This window comes from Diabrotica undecimpunctata, chromosome 7 (genome assembly GCF_040954645.1).
Source record: "Diabrotica undecimpunctata isolate CICGRU chromosome 7, icDiaUnde3, whole genome shotgun sequence".
In the NCBI taxonomy this organism is placed as follows: domain Eukaryota; kingdom Metazoa; phylum Arthropoda; class Insecta; order Coleoptera; family Chrysomelidae; genus Diabrotica; species Diabrotica undecimpunctata.
Window position 1 is genome coordinate 102435551 of NC_092809.1, and position 17748 is coordinate 102453298.

General features: G+C 31.1%; 1 protein-coding gene across 1 annotated transcript in view; it reads right to left on the reverse strand.

Moving 5' to 3' along the window:
- Positions 1–441: 441 nt before the first annotated feature.
- LOC140445666 (vanin-like protein 3) overlaps positions 442–17748 on the reverse strand; it is a 31925-nt gene continuing 14618 nt past the window's right edge. The window contains exons 5-8 of the mRNA XM_072537904.1: positions 14281–14385; positions 8504–8689; positions 4489–4744; positions 442–940 (exon numbers count right to left, since the gene is read on the reverse strand). Coding sequence (XP_072394005.1) covers positions 583–940; positions 4489–4744; positions 8504–8689; positions 14281–14385 — 905 coding nt within the window. The 3' untranslated portion in view covers positions 442–582. The remainder of the gene's footprint in view (positions 941–4488; positions 4745–8503; positions 8690–14280; positions 14386–17748) is intronic.

A 17748-nucleotide genomic window follows, 5' to 3' on the forward strand; every position in this document is an offset into this window, starting at 1 on the left:
TAAAAATGAATAAATTTAAATTAAATAATATGAATAAAAAGCTTTTTAAGTCCAGTGGTGCATAATTATTATATTTAGCAAGAACCAGCGCTCAAGAAATCAACGAAAATGTAGTAGTAAGAAAATGTTCATGCAACACAAACTGTTTTGTTTTGTTATAAATTATTCAAACGCTAAGAATATAATAAATGTGCAATGAAAATATTTAAAATTGTAGGAAGAATCATCAAGACCACCTCTGAATACTGATGGTAATGTAATAATAAAAAATGACTTTATTTTCGTTCATAAAAATTTATAGTTAAAAAAAATATATAGAATTATAAAATACGAAATTTCGATTTCTCAAATATTTAAACTTTGGACTTGTTACGCTATTGAACTGAGGTATCGATATATGTCCTATATATGTAAATGATGATCATTTTATTTTCTTATTTCTTTTATTGTTGCACTTCTAAAATACTTTAAATTGAATGGCTTTTAATAAACAAATTATTTTCCACTTAGTTCACTAATTTAAGTACTTCTAAATTATATAATCCTATTTCAATAATACAATTGTTTACAACCAAACAAATCCTATCTGTAATTAATACTTAAAGTACTGACTAAATACAAACACAAAATTACTAATAATGATCCTGATAACATCTCCGATCTACTAGAATGATTATCTTGAAGATCGTCTCTGTTGAAATCTCTTCCAAATATACCGAACGATAGCAAACGACTTTCATTTTTATTTAGTGAATGTCTTCTGATTACAGATTCCTTACTTTCATGTTTTTCCCAAGAAGTATATTGAGGTAAAATCGGTTTCAGAGAGCTCAGCAAAGAATTAGGATATTGAATTCGAGTTTGGTCTAACGTAAAGTTAGCTTCGACAACTATTGATTTGAAAGTAATGGGCCAAGAAACTTCCGTATAGTTGGGAAACCTGAAATTTTAAAATAAATATTATTCAACAATTGTATTATTTTACCAAACAAATAAGAATATAAGTTGGACATATGTCTAATATAATAAATAGATAGATATAGGCTATCTCCAGGTTATGTGATGTGTGAACTATTGCAGTGTGATTTTTCTCCAATTTATTTTGTCGATCGCTTTTACAACTCTCTGTTCCTCTGCCTATAAAATTTCGCATATCGCTTATCGCCACCTTTTTTTGGTGTACCCCTTTTCGTTTGCTGTTTTTAATGCTTTACGTTTAACCAATATTTACTCTTCCACTCACTTTAGATGTCTCAACCACTGAAGCCTTATATACAAGGTGTTTAATTAATAATTGGAAATATTTATTTGAAATGTAGAGTCCTGGGCTCAAAATATTAAGGTTTAACCCAAATCACTTAAAATGTGGCACTTAAGATGTGGCTCCTTACTCTACACCTTACTAAATTATGTTAAACGTTTCTACTATTAGAGGAGTACGACAGGGAAAGTGAATGGTTGACTCCTTCAAAATTATAAGCCATTTTTTAGTTTTTCTGTAAATATTTCTTTTAAAATCGATTGTATACAAATAGAAATAGAATATAACCAGTATTTTGTCTTCTTCTTCTTTTTATATAGACATGACTCTGTCTGTTTTTCAATGTGCCTCCAGTAAGTTGTCGTTCCATCGTTTTCATGGTTTTCCTACTGATCGTCTTTCTATTGTGGAACCGTCTCTTACCGTATTTACTACTCTATTTGTTGTCATTCGGCTTATATGATCGTTCCATTCTAATCTTCTGTTTCTTACCCAGTTCTTGATGTTCTCCACCTTGCATCTACGTCGTATGTACTACTGTATTTCTAGCTCTGTCCCATAGTGCCTTACATAATTTTTCTAAGTGTTTTCATCTCTGCTGTTTCTAACATCCTTTTTGTACTTTTTGTCCTCTCTATGTCAGGTCTTGTTTCTGCCGCGTATGTCATTATTGGTCTGATGACTGTTTTGTAAATTCTGTCTTTCGTTTCTTTCCCGATATTTTTATTTCTATATATTGTTTTATTTAGGCAACTTGTGGCTCTGTTTACTCTATTTACTTGATGTTCCACTTTAGTTTCGAGCTTTCCGTAGCTAGATAATGTGATGTCTAGATATTTCAACTCCATCACTTGTTTTATTATCTGATATTCCAGCTCCAATTTACATCTTAGTAAATTTGCTGTTGTAACCATGCATTTTGTTTTTTTTTGTGGAGATTAACATGTTAAATTTTCTGGCGGTTATATTAAATTGGTGCAGCATACGTTGTAAATCATCTGCACTTTGAGAGAGTAGTATTGCGTCGTCTGCATAGCAGATTATTTTAAGTTGTTTTTCTCCCATTTGGTATCCTTTTTTAGTTCTTACTTTTTTTATTATTTCATCCATAATCAGGTTGAACTCAGGTTGAATAGAGGACTCAGGGAATCTCCCTGTCTTATCCCATTGTCAGCTTCAATAGGGTCGGTTAGTTCTTGTTCTACTTTTACTTTGGTTGTGTTGTTTTGGTAGATATTTTTGATCTAGTGATTATTCCTAGAGGTATCTCTATATACTAGACCTGTAGAGTAAGTGGATAACGTCTTTTAATTTGATCCGGTCAAATACCTTCGTAGGTCCACGAAACATGCCGGTTTGTGGTATTCTAATGATTTCTCTTGCACTTGCCTCATTATAAATATAGCGTCGGTGCATGATCTTCCCGACCTAAAACCTTGTTGTCCTTCTGCTAGTTTTATAATTTCATTCAGTTTATTCGTTATCACTTTGGTTGTTAATTTAATAAATGTGTTTAATAAATTAATTCCTCTGTAATTTTCCGGGTCCGATTTGTCTCCCTATTTGAAGAAAGGTATTAGGATTTCCATTCTTAAGGAATTCTATTTTGTTCTATAATTTTTTGGATTAGTTTTAATAGTTGTTTCGTCATATCTGGTCCTCCGTACTTTAGGAGTTCGTTTGGTATTCTGTCCCCTTCTGGTGATTTTCTACTTTTTAATTTCCTTAATGCTTTCTTTACCTCTTTCTCCTCAATATTCATTTCTTCGTTTGTCGTCACCTCTGGTGTTGGTGGTTCATTATCGTCACCTTAAGCAAATAGGGATCGAAAGTAGTCTACCCATGTTTCCTTCTGAATGTGTTTCATTTTTATTAGTTCGTTCATCTCTTTTCTTTGACCTCTGATCATTCTTCATGTTTCTTTTTGTGTTCCGTAGAAGTCATGTTCCATCTGTTTTGAGAAACTCTGCCAGTGTTCCTTTTCTATTTGTCTAACTAAAGTATTCGTTTCATTTCTGATTCGTTTATAGTGGTTGTATGCCTGTTCTGTTTGTTGTGTTCTGTATTGTAAAAATGCTTTCTTCTTTTCTTCGCATTTTGTCTTCACTTCGTCTTTAAACCACGGTGTTTTCCTGTTTGATATGTTAGTATTCGTTACTTTCCTCTCTCGTTATCGTTTTCTAATATTTGATTCCCAGCGATTTTCTCTATTCTTTTCCTGTATAAGTATTCCGTGGATTCCGTATTTAGTCCTTCGACTTTAATTTTTGTTTGTGTTGGCGCCGCTCTCTTGGGTGGAAAGTATTTCAGGATGATTCTTATTTTACATAATACTAGGCTATGGTCGCTACCAACCGGTATTTTGGAGAAAGGGGAATAAATATAAGTCGTGCGACTAACAGCTGCACGACTGAGAACTGTACGACGGACAGCTGCGTGAACACCTACGCCGAGCCAAGAGCACGCTACAGTAAAAATGCGTTATATCTCGGGATCGACTTCGAATTTCTATATAATATTTTAGAGTTATTTTTGAAGGTGAAAGGAATATAAATGGTAAAGGTGATATAAAAGGTGAAGTTCTACTAACTTCACTACTGCTAGAAGTTCTCTTCTCGTAACGTAATAATTTCGCTCAGGTATTGAAACCTAGTTTGAAACCTCCGTGTTTCTTCTTGACCACGGCCACTACTGGAGGAATCCATGGACTGGTAGAAGGAACTTCCTTTATTTCCCGAATAATCATTTCAGCTTCTTCTCTTTTCTGGCATTACCAGTATCGATTTTTAAGTTTGACAACGGTAGTTCTTCCTATCTTTCCTCCTTTCGGTACGATGATTTTACGATACCGCTGAAGAAATTCGCTTAATTTCCTTTTCTCCGAGTAATTAACAGGCAGGTTGGTTAACTGTAACTATTTGATCGAATTTGTCGTGAATGATGGCGTCACAGGTATCTATATTACATTTACCTCCAAAATTTACATTATGTATCGGATAGTGATAAATAAACGACTTTACAAGTTGATAGTCTATCAAATACTACTCAAACGACTCAACCTTCGTTTTTATTTATGTACCATTTATTTCGTACATAAAGATTGTATACAAAAGCATAAAAATAAATTATTAAGAAGCAAATATAACCTTAATAAACAATAGAAAATAAGTAGTTTTAATAAATTTCTTAAATATTTTCGTGGGTTATAAATGGTTTGTATGAATTACCTCAAAGCACAAGATGATAATGATTCATTCAGACACGCAACAAGTCCACAAGCTTCAATACTGGCATTCCTTATACCAGAAAACGACCTTATACCATTAAAAGCTGCCATATGATACCTGTAGTAGTTCCTTATTTTTGCAGTTTCATTTACTACTATGGTTATATTGAAGTTGCAACAAATTTTAACATCATCACCGTTACACACTTGCTCTACAATATTCGATTGGTTTTCTTTCAGTAGAATTGATGTATGATCTACAAATTTTAATTTGTTAATATAATAAAGAAAGCAATGCAAATATAAATTAGAGAATACTTATGTATATTAACGCATACGGTTAAAATTAAAATTAATATTTAGAAATTAATAAAAAGTTAAAAAGTTTCAAAGCGATTTTTAGTAATTCATGTTATTCAAGAAATAAAACGAAGGTATACTTATAAATATAAACTTAATAAGAATTTAAGCGCCGACAGAAGAAAAAAATAAGGAGTAAAAATATTTTTTAATGAAATGACACAAAGAAAATACAGCCTACATAAAATAATCTAATAGGAATGTAGACGATGGCAAGTATTGAAAAACTTATCTATTATTAGTTGCGTTCGCGGAGACAGTCCCTGACTAGTTTTATTGCTGGCGCGATTAGTTACTATTTTTTAACAGTCAATTCTCCGCGAACGATTTCCGGACGTTTCTGACCGTTTCTAACCCCAAAACATCAACACGTTGTTTTGTTTATATGTACATAAGGAGGAACACAGAAGTGTGACAAAATTTTATGTTAAAGACGATATTGCCAAAATGTGTAAGTAAAAAATAGGGTACTAGCAAAGAATATATATATATATATTCTTTGGTACTAGTGTAGTAAGACAGAATGATGTCTATGGAGATGAAATTTATATCAATGACCCTGAACGTCCAGAATTTCTTCTAAATCCTCATCGCTGGATGTAAAATGATCGCTCATCTGTAAATAACAATAATTTCTTAATACCGATAAATATGTTTACTGTTTTTAGTTCCATATTTATAATGTAATAAAATATAATTTCTTTTTAATCTTATTTATTTATATCGCTAAAAAGATGAAAGTTGTAGTTACTTTTATTTAAAGATAAACAACGTGAATATTCTATTGCCACTTCTTAACAAAAATAAATAATAGGTTAGCTAGTATTAACACTAACGATTGACCAAAAAAAATCTGACAATTTACAGTTTCTATAGCGCTTGCGCTAAATAAAAATCCGCACTTTAATCCATGAACCAAATGGACTGATCATGAAATAGTTAGAAATACTCTGCGAACATCGAACTCTTTGTCAAAGTCCCGGATTTTTAACACCGCGAACGCTTGAAAGCAGAACTGCGCCTGCGAATCAGTCAGAAACCAGCCAGGGACTGTCTTCGCGAACAAAACTATTATTATTACACTTTTCAAAAGCAATAAAACGGATGCGTTCAGACGCCCTCAGCGGCTGAATTTAAGCACAAAGCGGCTTAGTGGTTGTAACCAGCGGCTTAGATCTAGCAAACAATAACTTCTGAACTCAATTGTCTCGACATTTCATTTTATGTTTGACGTTTCGACGAATCTAACTTCAATATTTACATCAATACTTCTATAAATAAAAATTCTTGTTCAGTACCAAACCGTACTTGTACACACATTTGTGTACATGATTCCATTGTAAATCCATTTTTTAGATCAATCCAAACTTTTAGTTGAAAACTCTTAAGAAATTAAAACTCATTATTGCGCACCACACATGCCCAAGCAACCGCAGTTCTTCCAGCGGAAATAAAGTACGCAGTAAATTTAACAGCTGCTGGCTTGCACTGGAGGTGTCTGAAACTGAACGCTACCACTTCCAGCCGCTGAGGTCGTCTGAACGCACTCAACGATTCTACAATTATCTTCAATAAAAAATAAGGATTACCAACCAGTTCTATAAACATTTTATGGTAAATAAGAAACTAAGGCAAGGCTGCAGTCTATCTCCAACTCACTTAAAAATCTACCTGAGTGATTCACTGAAGAAATGGAAGAGATCATGTTCTGGAATGGGTATACCATTAAACGACGAACCAAACTTATATTCACTGTCTGATTTAAATAAATTGTTAATTTTCCTAACGTTGTATATCAAACTGGGAACGTGTTTATTTTATACTCAGTCAGAGGCCTTCTTATCGTATCGTATCTATTATAATCCATAGTGTCATGTGATATCTCATATGTGGTTATATGTTCATTAATAACGAAGATGCTGTTTAGTGCAAATCAAAATTTGTCTTATAGTAAATCTATTTTTATCTAAAGTGCCCTATGATATCTCGTATGTCGCTATACGTTCACTAATAATGAAGATACTAGACTCTTTTGGTAGTCGCTTTTGTTTGTTTTTTCTTATTTAATATATTCATTATATCCTCCCTTTTCATTTGCTATGTCGTATATTAGGATTCGATCAGTTATTTATTTTGTGCTCAGCCAGAGGCCTGCTTTAAGATATTCAATCAAAATGTGTCTTATAGTAAATCTATTTTTATCCATAGGACCCTATGATATCCCGTATGTCGCTAGACGTTCATTAATAACGAAGATGCTGAGTAGTGCTCTTGCGGTAGTCGTCTTGTTTGTTTTTGCTTCCTTAATATATTCGTTATATTTTCAACTTTCATTTGTCGCATGTTAGGATTCGTGTAGTTGTCAATAAATCAAAATTTGTCTTATCCTAAATCTATCAAAATTTGTCTTTTAGTTATTCTATTTTTATCCATAGTGCCCTATGATATCTCGCATGTAACTATACGTTCATTAATAATGAAGATACTGTGTAGTGCCCTTTTGGTAGTTGCCTTGTTTGTTTTTTATCTTAGTGTATTCGTTATATCCTTTCCTTTCATTTAACTAATCACACGCTCCAATCGGACCAATAATAACGGAGATATAATGTAATGCTCTTTTGGCAATGCTGCAATGTGTGTTATTTCTGTCTATACGCTACCTCCCTTCCTTTCCAATGATGTATCATACGTCACGATCCGAAGAACTATTCTACCCTCACCAAAAACACTCAAAAATATTTTAAACTTCAAACTATGAAGAGCTGTAGAATAAAACAAAATATGGTTGAAATGTCAGTTGGAAGTTTAGTTTGATTTCCTGGGTGGCGCAAGAAGTTATCGTACCGGAAAACAGTATGAGTTGTCGTCCTAGCCTTTTTTATAGATAGATATATTTGAATAACAAAATACTCGTACTATACTATTCTATTCTATACTATAATTGTTTTATTCCATGTACAATAAAATTTTAGACCATATATCTATATATATATATATATATATATATATATATATATATATATATATATATATATATATATATATATATATATTAATACAACTATATCTATATGTTAAATATTATGTTTTTTATGGGATTAAGCCACAAATTTTATCCATCCATCCATCTATCCATTTTCCATCATAATCAATAACAAAATCTTTGGTTATACACATTTTTACATAATTTGTACAAAAAAAAACCTTTTTTTGAGAACGATTTCCGGAGTGAAAAGCGAGACGTCAAAAATATTAGTTAATTAAAAATGTGATTTTCATCACAATCACAACCAATAATTGTGGTATCTATTTCATGTTGTATATGGTCCTTGCTAATAACTTTTAGCAGTTGATGCAGATTTATTTATTTAAATAAAAAAAAATCATGCTTATTATAATACCCAGTGAAAAATCAATGTACCTAAGCAAAGCGGTCATTGTAACTATATTCATTGGATCGAGAATCAGGAATGGAATAACAGAAAAATATAGAAGGGAGCTAAAAATTAATGTTAACCGCTGCAAGAGAGAGAAAATGAGATTGACCAAGAAAAACTCAGTATAATGAGTTTATAAAATCATTATTAAATAAAACTGGCGATATGCAAAACTTTAAATTGTAAACGAATACATAGAAACAAACACTGAAAATTTACCATCCATTGAAAGATCTCTTAATAGGAAGAAATCGTCCAGCTTTATAGCTAATGCATCAATATCTTCGTCTTCTACTATGTTCAAATCAAAATTTTCTTCAGTTTCTAGATTTGGTATGGTTTTTACTAATAATTTAGTTCCTCCGTTTCCTCCAATTAAAATGGTTTCTACAGGACCTTCTTCACCTAAAATTATAACATGTATATATATATATATATATATATATATATATATATATATATATATATATATATATATATATATATATATATATATATATAGTAAACTTTGAGACCCTTTGGGTAAACGGGTATCTACAATATATATATATATATATATATATATATATATATATATATATATATATATATATATATATATATATATATATATATGTAGTAGTACGGTGCAGCCAAGTTAGAAAAAGGAGCATGTTAACTTGGGAAAGGATCACTACAGGAGCAATGCGACCAATTTGTGGCATTAGAGTTAGACAACCCTGATGGTTTCCAGGGCAACAACTGACAATAACCACGGAGGAAGCTACAGCTACCTGGGGAAAGGAATACCAAACGTTGAAACGTTTAAAAGAAATGGAAAATGATAATGCGAGTAAATAATAAAAGTAAAATGTAATGGCATGTCTCGCAAAACAGAAAACCAAAAAAGGTATATCGATGGAAGGCAACCGTATATACGTATTTCTGACTGTTGGTCGTCTTCAGTACGGTGCAGCCAAGCTAGATAAAGGAACATGTTAACTTGGGAAAGGATCACTACAAGAGCAATGCGACCAATTTGTGGCATTAGAGTTAGAAGACCCTGATGGTTTCCAGGGCAACAACTAACAATAACCACGGAGGAAGCTACAGCTACCTCGTGGAAAGGAATGCCAAACATTGAAAAGTTTAAAATAAATGGAAAAGGATAATGCGAGTAAATAATAAAAGTAAAATTTAATGGCATGTCTCGCAAAACAGAAAACCAAAAAAGGTATATCGATGGAAGGCAACCGTATATATTTATATAGCCTTATTATTTCGTAAATCGGTGACTTTAAGGAAAAATGCGGAAACAGGTCGATTTTTATTTTTAAATTACAATTTTTTGGCATATATATCATACTAGTGACGTCATCTATCTGGTTTTGATGACGTAATCGATAATTTTTTTAAATGAGAATAGGGGTCATGTGATAGCTCATTTGAAAGGGTATTCAATTCTCTATTCACCAATATAAACATTAACATAATTATTTATACAGGGTGTTCAAAAAAAGTTTTTTTAATTAAGTTAATTGAGAAAAAAGAAGAATGTATGTAATTTATTTAATTTAAAATACGTTTTACTAGTGTCAGTAAACAGAATGAGCATATTTATTTGACAAATAAATATTGCTTTTCGCTTAAATTCAATTTTAAATCTGTCACCCACTTGCCACTTGGCAATTTGAACGTTTCGTTTCAACAAAAATCAATGTTTTAAATAAACCATTTTTTGTGTTTTCTGGCAGTAGTAAAATGTATTTAGAAATAAACAAATTACATACATTCATCTTTTTGTGCCAATTAATTTAATTAAGAAAAAAAATTTTTGAACACACCGTATAAATAATTACGTTAATATTTATATTATTAAATAGAGAATAGAGAATAAAATACCCTTTCAAATGAGCTATCGCATGACCACTATTCTCATTTAAAAAAATCATCGATTTCGTCATCACGTCCAGACCAGATGGATGAAGTCACTAGTATGATATGTAATATGTATGGCAAAAAATGGTAATTTAAAAATAAAAATTAACGTGTTTCGGGATTTTTCCTTATAGTCGCCGATTTACGAAATAATGAATTTATGCGTTACTTTATGGACGCACTTTATATATATATATATATATATATATATATATATATATATATATATATATATATATATATATACAGGGTGTTTCAAAAAGGTATGTCATAAATTAAATCACGCATTTCGGGGACAAAAATAAATTGATTGAATCCAACTTACTTAGTACAAAAGTGTACACAAAAAAAGTTACAGCCCTTTGAAGTTACAAAATAAAAATTGTTTTTTTGCATTATCTCCTAAACTTCTTGACATTTTGTAATAAAAATGGACACGTTACTTTCTTGTTCTGAAAGTATTTTTCATACAAAAGAAACAACAAAATCTAAGCGCACAGAAAAATTTTAAGGGAGGTATGCAGCCCTAAATCCCCCCAAACTTTTGAGTACGTTCAAATCAAATTAATTTTGTGGCATCATTATTAGTTTAACACATTATTTTTAAAACTTTTGTGCCTCATCACTTTTTCTAAAAACTAGTTTCGTTGGCCATAAAATTACAATTAGTTTCTACGGATACAATAATTACAAACAGTTCCATCAATAATAGTCAATCATTTAAAGCTATCATTTATTGTGTGAATAAGATTAATATAAAAAATGTTGATATTACAATGGCCTACACATTTCAGGAAATGGCAGATATGCATTTAACTTTGAGTAAGTTGAATCAGATTAAATTATGATTTCAATAAACTATCGGGAATATCGTAGATGAATGTCAAGGAAATAGTGCAGCAGCCGCAAGGCGTTATGCAGTAAAATACCCCAATCGAAATACACCCGATAGACGATTATTTCTGACCATTGATTATCGTTTACGGGAAACGGATACATTCCAACCGCAAGTTGCTGGCAATAGTGGTCGTCCAATAATGGATGTAACTGATATTTTAGAAATCATTGAAGAAGTCCCTGGAACAAGTACAAGGGTTATAGCTGCTCAACTAAATGTTCCTCACGTAAGGGTTTGGAGGCGTGTGAAGGATCAGCTGCTTAAACCCTATCACTTAACAACGGTTCAAGAGTTATTCTTTTAAGATTATCCTGAAAGGATTGGATTTTGCGATTGGTTGTTAATGGAAAACACTCGAAATGTTAATTTTATTAGAAATATTTTGTTTACCGACCAGGCTACCTTCAGTAAACATGGAATAACAAACCATCATAACGAGCACATTTGGGCTCGAAATTGGGAACGAAAATTCCTTACGCCAAAAAAACGACTCATCACCAAAGGACTTTCAAAGTTAATGTTTGGGCAGGAATTGTGGATAACAGTCTAATAGGCCCAGTATTTCTTCCCAACAATTTAAATGGTGATAATTATTTGCAGTTCTTGGCAAACAATTTACAAGAGTATCTGGAAGAAGTGAATATTGCAATAAGGCAAAATATGTGGTTTCTACAAGATGGCGCTCTACCGCAGTACAGTAATGAAGTCCGGGAATACCTTTGCAGGCAGTATCCTGGTCGGTGGATTGGAAGGAGTCGTGACCTATTTCTTGCCCATTCAGAAGTCCAGGTCTTAACCCCATGGAATTTTGCTTTTGGGGGGTTTATGAAAGAGAAAGTGTATTCTGTAACAATAGAGGGTTAGAATAATTGAAGCTGCAAATCAATTTCGTCAGAAAAATATGATTTTTCAGCGCATTCGGTTTTCCTTATTTAAACGATACCGAATGTGTATTGAAGAAAATGGGGGTCATTTTGAACATTTATTGTAATATATTTATAGAGGTTATAGACATTTTTTGTACTTGTTAATTCATTTAAGCCATTTATTTAGTTGCACGTAATTTTTTAAAGGTTAATGAAAAGGGCCATAACTCAATAAAAACTGTTAAAAATTTTAAAAATAATGTGTTAAACTAATGATGCCACAAAATTCATTTGATTTGAACGTACTCAAAAGTTTGGGGGGATTTAGGGCTGCATACCTCCCTTAAAATTTTTCTGTGCGCTTAGATTTTGTTGTTTCTTTTTTATGAAAAATGCTTTCAGAACAAGAAAGTAGCGTGTCCATTTTTATTACAAAATGTCGAGTAGTTAAGGAGATAATGCAAACAAACAATTTTTATTTTGTAACTTCAAAGGTCTGTAACTTTTTTTGTGTACACTTTTGTACCTACTAAGGTAAGTTGGATTAAATCAATTTATTTTTGTCCCGGAATGCGTGATTTAATTTATGACATACCTTTTTGAAACACCCTGTATATATATATATATATATATATATATATATATATATATATATATATATATATATATATATATATATATATATGAAAATTACTAAGTTTTCGGGATACATATATATATATATATATATATATATATATATATATATATATATATATATATATATATATATATATATATATATTGTTATGATATGTAAAATCGAGAAAAATATTGGTTTGTTTAAAAATATTTCAAAATTCAATAACATTAAAATAATTCAGATAAGTAGGATAATATCCAACAAACATTTCGAAGAAGGAGAGTTATTAATTTCTTGAATTACCTGTACTAAACAAAATGTAAGCTTTGCATAAATTATTTCTTTGTTATACTTGAGTGACCCGCATAATTTTAAGTGAAAACAAAAAGACAATTGAACGGGGTTTTCCAAAATACATTAATGCAGTGATTAGAGACAAATAGAAGAGATTTTAGAAAGAGGTTTTTGTTAGTTTTTAAGAATTATAGAAAATATTATTTGTAAATAAGTTTTAGGAAATTTTATAATTATAGGTAAAAATTTGTTTGTTATCGAAATGAAAAAATGGGGGAATTGTGACGAGTTTTGATTGGCGGAGATTGAAAAAGGTGGGATAAGTATGTAGGAAAAAGTTTAGCGAGATTGAGGAGAGAGAAAAGATATAATCAGTTGATTTTCCAATTCTGTAAGAGGAACAGTGATTGTTCTCTGGCGGTTCCTGAAATGTAGCAAGCAGTAGTGTTGAATGTTAGTGAGTTTTTGTGGAGTTAGTGTATCTGACAGAAGTTGAAGCAGCAAAATATTGTAAGTCATATTTCTCTACTTATATTCCAAGAGTCACTGTTCAGGCCAACGAGAGATTCAGTTTATCGTAAAGAGAATATATTCCAAGAGTCATTTTTCACTCGGGCCAACGAGAGATTCAGTTTATCGAGAGGAGAAAGGCTATCATAATTTGAATGATTTGTGCTTTTGAAGGAGATCATTAAGGACGATATACTTGCAACAATCTGTGTAAGATTGCTGATTACATAGGGAGCGGTTGAGAGGAGATAATACAGTCTACAAGGAACAAGGATTTGGACCACTCATCATCAGAGAGAGATATTTTTGTTTTCTGCAGTTTTTTTCTTTTATTGATAACACAATTTTTACACGTAATTTAGAAAGGATATAAATATTTTGATTAGGAGAGTTAGAATAGTTTGGGATTTTGAGATTTCAATTAATATTGTTTGTACCATAAATTTTGATTGTTCACGTACGGAGAACAAAATTTTGAGAATCCTTATATGAGGTTTGTTTATTGAAAACGTTTGAGTGTGAATTATTTCATTATTTTTATTTCAATATATAGTGTTAGATCATATGTGTTTTTTATTATTCCGGTATTCTCTGGACCTTACCTTTCACATGTAATAGCATAGATATTGAAGCACGAATTTAACCCTGAGATAAAAGAATTAAAAATTGTGATAAAGTCATAATCATATCATTTAAATAATTTTAATTAATCAAAAAAATTAATTAGCTAATTATTGCTTGGCGCACCAAGACTTTAAATATCACAATAATATATATATATATATATATATATATATATATATATATATATATATATATATATATATATATAGTTTAAATGACAACAACAAAATATAAAGAAAAATCATATTATCAAATCTTTACTTACCAACATAAATTCCAGATCCACTGCCTCCAGACATGGGGCTATTTTTTCCGGATACTAATAATGTTATGTTATTTTCATGTGCATACATTTGTTGAGCCTGTAACGCTAAAGTTCAATGTTATATAATAACAAAAATATTGATTTCCATACAAATATTCTCTATTAGCATTTTCTTAACATATCTAATTAGTATCCGTATTCTTAGATAGACGAAAATGCCACTGAATCACTAAAAATCATACAAACAAGCAGAATTTGGCTGAGAATGTAAGTTTTTGGGACCCCAAAAAAGATGCAAGAAAGTTTGTCACTCCTACCGAGGGATTCCCCCGAAAACAAGACTTTTAGTGGGAGGGAATGGAAAACATTGATTTACCAAGAATCTGTGCGTCGTGGAAAAAAATGTTTCAAACAAGAAGTGTAGCCGAGATAATTTTGAACAAATATGTTTATTAGCACTTTTTCTTTCTCTTAGAAACAACACTTGAAGCAACCGGCCATTTTGAATGTCAGTTGAATTCGGCGCTGGTAAAATCAGTTGTTTAAATAAAATTATCAATTGACGGCAAAAATTCGATATCTTTTGATCAGAATGTCTTATCGACAACAATCAACATGCGTTTTGAATGTGAAGAGTGCAGCTTTCGTTTGCAATATCTGCATTTTTCCGCAAATGAAGTCAGATTCTATAAAGCTGTTAAATAAATAATGCGCGAGTTTTTCCTTTTCTTACAATGCTTATGAGATCAACAAAATTTAATACTTCCATTGACCTGTCACTATGAAATTTCCTTTATTAGAGCTTAATCTTTAAAACTATAGCATAAATTTTCGATTTTGAGTTTTGGTAACAAATATGAGGCAATTTGAAATATGCCTTAAGAACGCTGAATTTAAACTTTCACATTACAAATGATGTATATATATATATATATATATATATATATATATATATATATATATATATATATATATATATATATATATATAGGGGAGGAAGGGGCACTTTTGAACGTTTTTTCTTTTTACGTGTATTATGACTTATTTTGACTAAAATTATTTTTTTAAGTATCGCAAACAACATTAGCATATCTAATAATGTAATATTGTCCGTCAAACTTACCAAGAAATTATCTAAACATACCAAAAAATTACCTTTACATATTATAAGAAAAATGTTCAAAAGTACCCCTAATAGGGGTACCGTAAACCGGGGTTACTTTGCTCCGTTTTTAAAGGTCTCTGAAGAATTTTCAACAAAATGTTTATAAAATTGAGAGATATCTTTATTTACTTGACTCCTACTTGTAAAGAATACTTTAAACAATTATGATTTAAATACTTTAAGCTCAAAAATAACGAATTATTGTTATTTTTTTTTTTTTTTCATTTGAAATGTGGAGCAAAGTTTCCCATAGCCAAGGGTTACTTTGCCCCACATCATAAAATAACGCCTAATCGCTAGTTTTTACATCACTGGTGCAATGTTAAGCACACATTTTGTTTAATGTTCCCCATCTCACAAAATAAATTAAAAAAACACGAAAAAAAATATTTTCTTAGAATTTATTGCAGTAAACTAAAACATGTTTTGGATTATATTAATAAATTACAAAAAAAATATGATAAGGTACCTCATAAAATGAAACTAGATGTACCTTACAAAAACTTAAGAACTAAAGGAATGCAAATATTCAAAAAAAAAGAATTGTTTAAACCTTAATAAGGTTTTAGAAACAAATACCTAATAAAGTCCATCTAATTTACTTAACGTTGCACGTCATTATTATTGACAGAGATCTAAGTTGACATAGTTGCCAAAGAATAAAAAAATCCTGAATCCATTTTAAATCAAATAGGTCATATAATTATTGCAAAAGTGGATTATACAACAAAACAAATTAATATTTAATGTAAATAAATAGAAAGAAAACAAGAGTCAAAAAATAATCTTGTTAAAAACAATTTGAGCCGCTTGTATGCGTCGTATAAAGATGTAAAATGGAATACTTAAACAAAAACAACACTTTTTTCAACACCGTGTCAACACTGGAACTGTCAAATAGGTGTAACCAATTTATGCCAAAATATCACCTTCGTTCGATTACAGTTAGAGTGTGTTCCGAACAAATGTTCTTCATAAAAACGCTTTATAATGCATTTATACAAATTATATGAAGCATATTATTGTGTATTTCTTTAAGTTAACATTAATAGAAATCTTTAAATAATATTTCTAAGAGTATATAATAAAATATGTCTAGTGGCTGTAATGCCAGTGTACTCGGCAAAGTGATTCTAAAAAAGAACACACCTACCGCCTAAATATTTCGTGTTGGTATCATGTGACCTCACGGCCTATGACGCGAATGACGTGCAACGGTAAGTAAATTAGATGAAGTATATGTGTATTGAATATAGCGTTGTACCAAAATGTACAACTGCATATTTAGTCACTGCATATTTAGTCACTGTACGAACAAGCCAGCTTAGGCACAGAAAAGATACCCCTTTTTGTTACTTGTTTGGGAGGTTTAATAGATCCAAGAACATCGGACCAAGAGTATGTAGGTTGATCTTTCTTTGGAGGCCACTTTTACATTTTTAGTGATTTTTGCATTGCATTAATTGTAACTTCATCAGTGTTAAAGGAAACAATTTGTCCAGGATAGACCTGTCCTTTGAAAGAAAAGACCACAAAACATACAACTTCTCTTACTACCTTATCAAAATGGAAATCATTTATTTGATAGTATTTATCTTCTACAAAATATATGAATTCTCTAGCTCTTTTTCAATTTCATCGAAGTTAAGATCGTCCGATGAATCATCATTTAAACTAAGTATGTCCTCTCCCCTAAAAGTAGAAGATGCTGGCAGCTGCTCGTCATTTGCTGTAGTGGAGGTCGTAGGTTCCTCAATTGATTCATCAACGCACACACTTTTTTCAGGAGGAATGTTGATTGTCTTTCTGCGATTCTTTGTAGTGTTAGTTGACAAAGATCTTCGTGTTTCAAGTATTTGAAGAAATTCGGATTCTACAATATCTGTGTTGTTTGAACTTCGAGGTATATGGGTTAGAGCTTCCTCAACATTCAAAGGAAATATCCCATATTTCCGAAAACCGGATATCAAATTATCTTTGATGGTTGGTGCAATAATCTCCATCAATTTTACTAACAGTGATGGGAAGTTCTGTTTCTGAATATTTGTATTTTTAATGCCTTCTTTGGTATTTTTTCAGTCCGATAGCACTTTTTTCCAGGCTATTTTAACTGGGCGAAAAAATGCCACGTCCAGAGGCTGAGTTAAGTGTGGCTATTGGGGGGGGGGGGGGGGGTAAACAAATTAGGCTTACTTGGTTTTCTCGACATAATTTGAGCGAATGAACTGTCAAATGAGAAGAAAGGTTGTCGCATATTAGGATTTTCTTTCCTTTTAATTTTCTTAGTCTAGGTATCATTTGAA